The sequence below is a fragment of the Pteropus alecto genome, unplaced genomic scaffold, assembly GCF_000325575.1.
Source record: "Pteropus alecto unplaced genomic scaffold, ASM32557v1 scaffold44, whole genome shotgun sequence".
Lineage (NCBI taxonomy): Eukaryota > Metazoa > Chordata > Mammalia > Chiroptera > Pteropodidae > Pteropus > Pteropus alecto.
The window spans coordinates 5438487-5443471 of record NW_006436812.1 but is presented as its reverse complement, the minus strand read 5'-3'; the positions used below and the strand labels follow the sequence as shown (position 1 = coordinate 5443471).

The 4985-nt window shown below is 57.3% G+C and overlaps 1 protein-coding gene across 13 annotated transcripts in view; it reads left to right on the top strand.

Moving 5' to 3' along the window:
* The window catches only part of TSC2 (TSC complex subunit 2), a 35323-nt gene that overhangs the window by 29890 nt on the left and 448 nt on the right, over positions 1-4985 (top strand). For 12 of the 13 annotated variants that reach the window (XM_015591012.2, XM_015591013.2, XM_015591009.2 and 9 more), the window contains 8 exons: positions 396-889; positions 1147-1222; positions 1477-1563; positions 2572-2758; positions 3142-3281; positions 4469-4547; positions 4617-4708; positions 4804-4902. In XM_015591012.2, coding sequence (XP_015446498.1) covers positions 396-889; positions 1147-1222; positions 1477-1563; positions 2572-2758; positions 3142-3281; positions 4469-4547; positions 4617-4708; positions 4804-4902 — 1254 coding nt within the window. Of the gene's footprint in view, positions 1-395; positions 890-1146; positions 1223-1476; positions 1564-2571; positions 2759-3141; positions 3282-4468; positions 4548-4616; positions 4709-4803; positions 4980-4985 lie in introns of all 13 variants that reach the window. The other variant, XM_025048438.1, reaches the window with a different exon arrangement.

Sequence of the window (4985 nt, the reverse complement as noted above, 5' to 3'; positions counted from 1 at the left end):
AAGAGCGGGCTGAGTCGGGAAGGGGTGGGGTCAAGGAGGACAGGTAGGGTCTGAGGCGGACAGAGGGCCAGGCCCTCTATTCCAGGCTTTGTTGCACAGCCCAGACTTGCTCTGAACTTAGGCGAGTCTTTTGCCCCCTATTTTTCATCTAAAAAATGGCTAGCTGTTTTTCCCAGGCTCTCCTGCTTAGACAGTGGATTTCCTAGGACTCCATGTAGGGATAGTTCCTCACTGGTGACATCCTTTGGTTTGTGGGGCTCTTGGCTCTCTGCTCAGTGTGTGGCACTGGCAGGTGCTGTCCTTGTGGGGGTTAGGACCCTCAGCTTAGTATTGGGCGGCTCTGTGGCCCTGGGCTAGAGGACATATGAGGCTCTCTTTGGATACATTCTTTCTAGTCATCTTCAACCTCCAGCCAGGAGGAGAAGTCGTTCCACGCAGAGGAGCTGCCTGCTGGGGGGATCCCCATTGAGCGAGCTGGCCCCTGCAAGGCAGCCCGGCCCTCTGTGGACCTCTCCTTCCAGCCCTCGCAGCCCCTGAGCAAGTCCAGCTCCTCACCAGAACTGCAGACCCTGCAGGACATTCTTGGGGACCCTGGGGACAAGGCTGATGTTGGTCGGTTGAGCCCTGAGGCCAAGGCCCGGTCACAGTCAGGGATCCTAGACGGAGAAGGTGCTGCTTGGTCAGCCCCAGGCGAAGACAGCCGGGGCTCTGCCCAGCCCGAGGGTCCTTTGCCTTCCAACTGTCCCCGCTCCCCCAGTGGCCTGCGGCCCCGAGGCTACACTATTTCTGATTCAGCCCCGTCACGCAGGGGCAAGAGGGTGGAGAGGGATTCCTTCAAGAGCAGAGCTGGGGCCTCCAATGCTGAGAAAGTACCAGGCATCAACCCCAGGTGAGCCTCACCTTTCTTGCTGGAGTTCCTGGACACTCCCATGGGGATGTGGCACCGAAGGGTCCCTGGGCAGAGCAGGATTGGATACAGGTCTGCATGTCCTTTGCCTTGGAGCTGGTCAGAGCTACAGGAGAGAGCAGTCCTTCAGTGATGGGGCAAAGGCCCTATTCTCTGTATGGGCTGTGACCACACTGGCTATGACCCCGATCCGGGGCTTACAGTGCCAGGCCCAGCTCTCACCATCTCTTCCTCTGCAGCTTCGTGTTCCTGCAGCTCTATCATTCTCCTTTCTTTGGTGACGAGTCCAACAAGCCAATCCTTTTGCCCAATGAGGTGGGCATGCCTTCTTTCCCCTGTAGGGGCCCCCTAGAGCCTGGGGTGGGCACAGTGGGATGCCCAGCTTTGGGTAATGGTGGCCCCAAAGGCTTGCAGAGGGCTACAGCTTCGGCTACCTGTGGCATCCCGCAGTAATCTACCTGGGTGGGGAGAGCCCTCCCCTGGGCAGGCATCTGGCTAAGGCTGGCCAGGAAGGGCTGGTGGCAGGGGATAGCCTGTGCCCTGGACTCAGGCAGGCTTTGTGGCTACAGTCCTTCGAACGGTCAGTGCAGCTCCTTGACCAGATCCCGTCATACGACACGCACAAGATTGCCGTCCTGTACGTGGGAGAAGGCCAGGTGAGGCTGCTGGGATGGTAGGGGCCAGCCTAGGTGCCGGGCAAGAACTGGGTGGCCTCCCTGCCCAGGGTGGGGTTTGGGGATCAGGGCCCTCATCCTTCACAGAGCTCAGTCACTGCATAGTCTGCTAGAACATCGAGTGGTTATTGAGCTCCGTGCCAGGTACTATTCTGGTGCCAGGACACAGGAGTGAGAATGACAGGTCAGTGTTTGAGCACATGTACACCAGAGAGTGCTGAGGACTGTGGAGGGGAAGGGAAGGTGGCAGGTCCCACAAAACTGCTGGTGTGAGCAGGGTGCTGTTCACATCAGTGGTCAAGGGAGGTGACACTGAGCAGAGATGTGATGGAAGTGAGGGTGGTGCCTTTGTGTGTTTAGGAGTATCCTGTGTGGGAACAGCCAGTGCAAAGGCCCTGAGGGGCACACCTTTTGTGCACAAGGGCCAGTGCAGAGTGCGCTTTGGGCAGTGGGTAGAGAAGTAATGGGGACGTGCCAATCAGGGACAGACTTGTAGGCCTCCGTAAGGCTATGCTTTTGTTTCTAGTGGTATGGGAGGGCTTTGGATGATTCTGAGCCAAGGGTTTGACATGACTCAACCGAAGTCTCAAAAAGCATCTATCTGGCTGCCATGTAGAGAACTGGTGGAATTGTGGTGACAGTCCAAATGAGAGGGGTGGGTCTGAGGAGTGGGTCAGTGGGGTGCTGAGGAATGCTAGGATTCTGGGTATATTTCAAAGATTGAGCGGCCAAATTTGCTGGCAGACTAATCATGAGAGAAAGAGGAAGTCAAGGGCGTCACCTGGGCAACTGCTGGAATGAAGTTGCCTTGCACCAAGTCCAGATTGACAATAGAAGCAGGGCTCTCTGCTAAGCCACACCAGTAATCCCTCCCTAGCCACCTGGCCCCCAGCAGCAACAAGTCCTCGGGGCTCTTGGGAGTTTGAGGAGGGGCAGGGTGTGGAAGAGATTGGCCTGGGTGAGGTGCCACCATAGTCTTTCTCTCCACAGAGCAACAGTGAGCTCGCCATCCTATCCAATGAGCATGGCTCCTATAGGTATACGGAATTCCTGACAGGCCTGGGCAAGCTCATTGAGCTTAAGGACTGCCAGCCAGATAAAGTGTACCTGGGTGGCCTGGATGTGTGCGGCGAGGATGGCCAGTTCACCTACTGCTGGCACGATGACATCATGCAAGGTGCATGTCTTCCCGTGGCATATGCCCTCCTGTGGCACGTGCCCTCCCCAACCCCATTCCTACTGACCTACCCTCAGGGGAGCAGTGGAGGTGTCCAATGTCGCAAGTTCACCAGCCTGGGTACTGAGGCAGTGATTGAGCTGGTAGCTGTGCTTCAAGAAGTTCTGCCTTCGGGGAGCCAAGTGCTGCTAGCTTGGCACCAGAGGATGTAGCTCCTACAGGCACTCGGAGCCTCTGGAGAAAATGAGGTGCCCCTGGCGAGAGGCACAGAGTGCCTACTGCCCCCTGACCTTGGCCACACCACTCCAGCCCAAGAAGCCCTTGCTAGCACCCTTCCTCGGCAGTGCCGGGCCTGCTCATCTCAGCCCCTTTCCACCTCACAGCTGTCTTTCACATCGCTACCCTGATGCCCACCAAGGACGTGGACAAGCACCGCTGTGACAAGAAGCGCCACCTGGGCAATGATTTTGTGTCCATTGTCTACAACGATTCTGGCGAGGACTTCAAACTGGGTACCATCAAAGTGAGCAAGGGGCCCTCAGGGCAGGGATAGATCTGGGTCTCTGTACACCTTGGCCGGAGGCTGCGTGTCTCTGGAAAAGTGCCCACTGATGCGTATTGAGTGGAAGCAGTGAGCACCACTGGGGTCAACATGGTGACAAGCGGGAGCACTGACCCACTTTATTGACTCCCACTGCCAGTTGAGTGGGTGGGCTTCCCTTCAGAGCCTGTGTCCTTCTCTGTAATGTGGATGACAGCCCTGTCAGTTTCCTCATGGAGCCTGGGCACCCGCTACTATGGTTTCGGGGGAATAACAGTGTGCACCTGTACTTCACGGGGTGCGTGGCTCGCAGTCCTTAGTGTGCTCATAGCGGTGAGCTCTTCTCCCTTGGTATCTCCTTGTATCATTGTACAGAGGTGGAGGGTGGGTGTAGGCCCTGATATTCGCCTCCATTCTTGACAAGGACTCATGGGTTTGAGGTCCTGCAGGGAAGAGGTGGGCTCCATCCAGGCGACTTGTCACAGGGCGGGGATGTGGAGGACATGAGGGAGAGCAGGGCAGGGAGCCTGGCACAGCTCAGGCGGCTGAGGTGCTGGCTCTCAGAGGGGGTCACTGGACACACACCTCTGAGCAGAGAACCTGGTGGACCCCAGTGGGAAGGCCAGAGTCTTGTGCTGCAGAGCTGGGAAACCAGAGAGGGGCCTGAGTGGTGGTTGGTGAAGCTGCTTCCTGAGGTGGGGTGCTCGGGTGTGCTGTCACTGGAAGGTGAACAAGGACTTAGACGTGCGAGTTAGGCTCTTGGGAGCTGTCAACTTGTGCATGGCATCAGAGCCTGCAGAGCTCCACATGCTGCTCTCATTTGACAGTGAGGCAGGTGTCAGTAGGTGCACCAGATAATGTATGTTTGTACTGGTGGAGGCGGAGCTCTGTGGCTGAGGTCGTGACTATGAATTTAAACTTTGGCAAATTCAGGTGCTGGGATCCAGGTGTGGAGTAGGTGGGGTTTTAATAGTAAGGCAGTTAGGGGGAGAGATGATGGCAGCCCCGACCCCTAGCTGGGTAGGAGTAAATGTGGGCGCAAAGGTGGTGGTTAACATGCACACTTGTGGGGTTAGCAAGTGTCTTAACACCAATGAGCTGCTGCCCTCATGAGGAAGTGGCAGAAAATGGCCTTTGGTGCTGGGATGACCCTGCTTTTGTCCGGGCAGGGCCAGTTCAACTTTGTCCATGTGATTATCACCCCCCTGGACTACGAGTGCAACCTGGTGTCGCTGCAGTGCAGGAAAGGTGAGGCCTGGGGCTGGGTGGGAAGGCCCTCGGGGTCCTGAGCCTCACATGAGTGCTGTGTTCTCCCAGACATGGAGGGCCTCGTGGATACCAGTGTAGCCAAGATCGTGTCTGACCGCAACCTGCCCTTCGTGGCCCGCCAGATGGCCCTGCATGCAAATGTGAGCAGAGATGGTATCTAGGGTGGGTGGGACAGGCCATAGGTTCCACCCATAGAGGGCTCACTGCCCTGCCCTGCCCACCCTGCCCACCCCAGATGGCCTCGCAGGTACACCACAGCCGCTCCAACCCCACTGACATCTACCCCTCCAAGTGGATTGCCAGGCTCCGCCACATCAAGCGACTCCGTCACCGGGTAAGGATGGGCCATGGGCACCTGGCCTCCTCCAGAGACTTGGTGGCTGGGCAGGGTATGTTGGCATTTAACTGGGGAAGAGC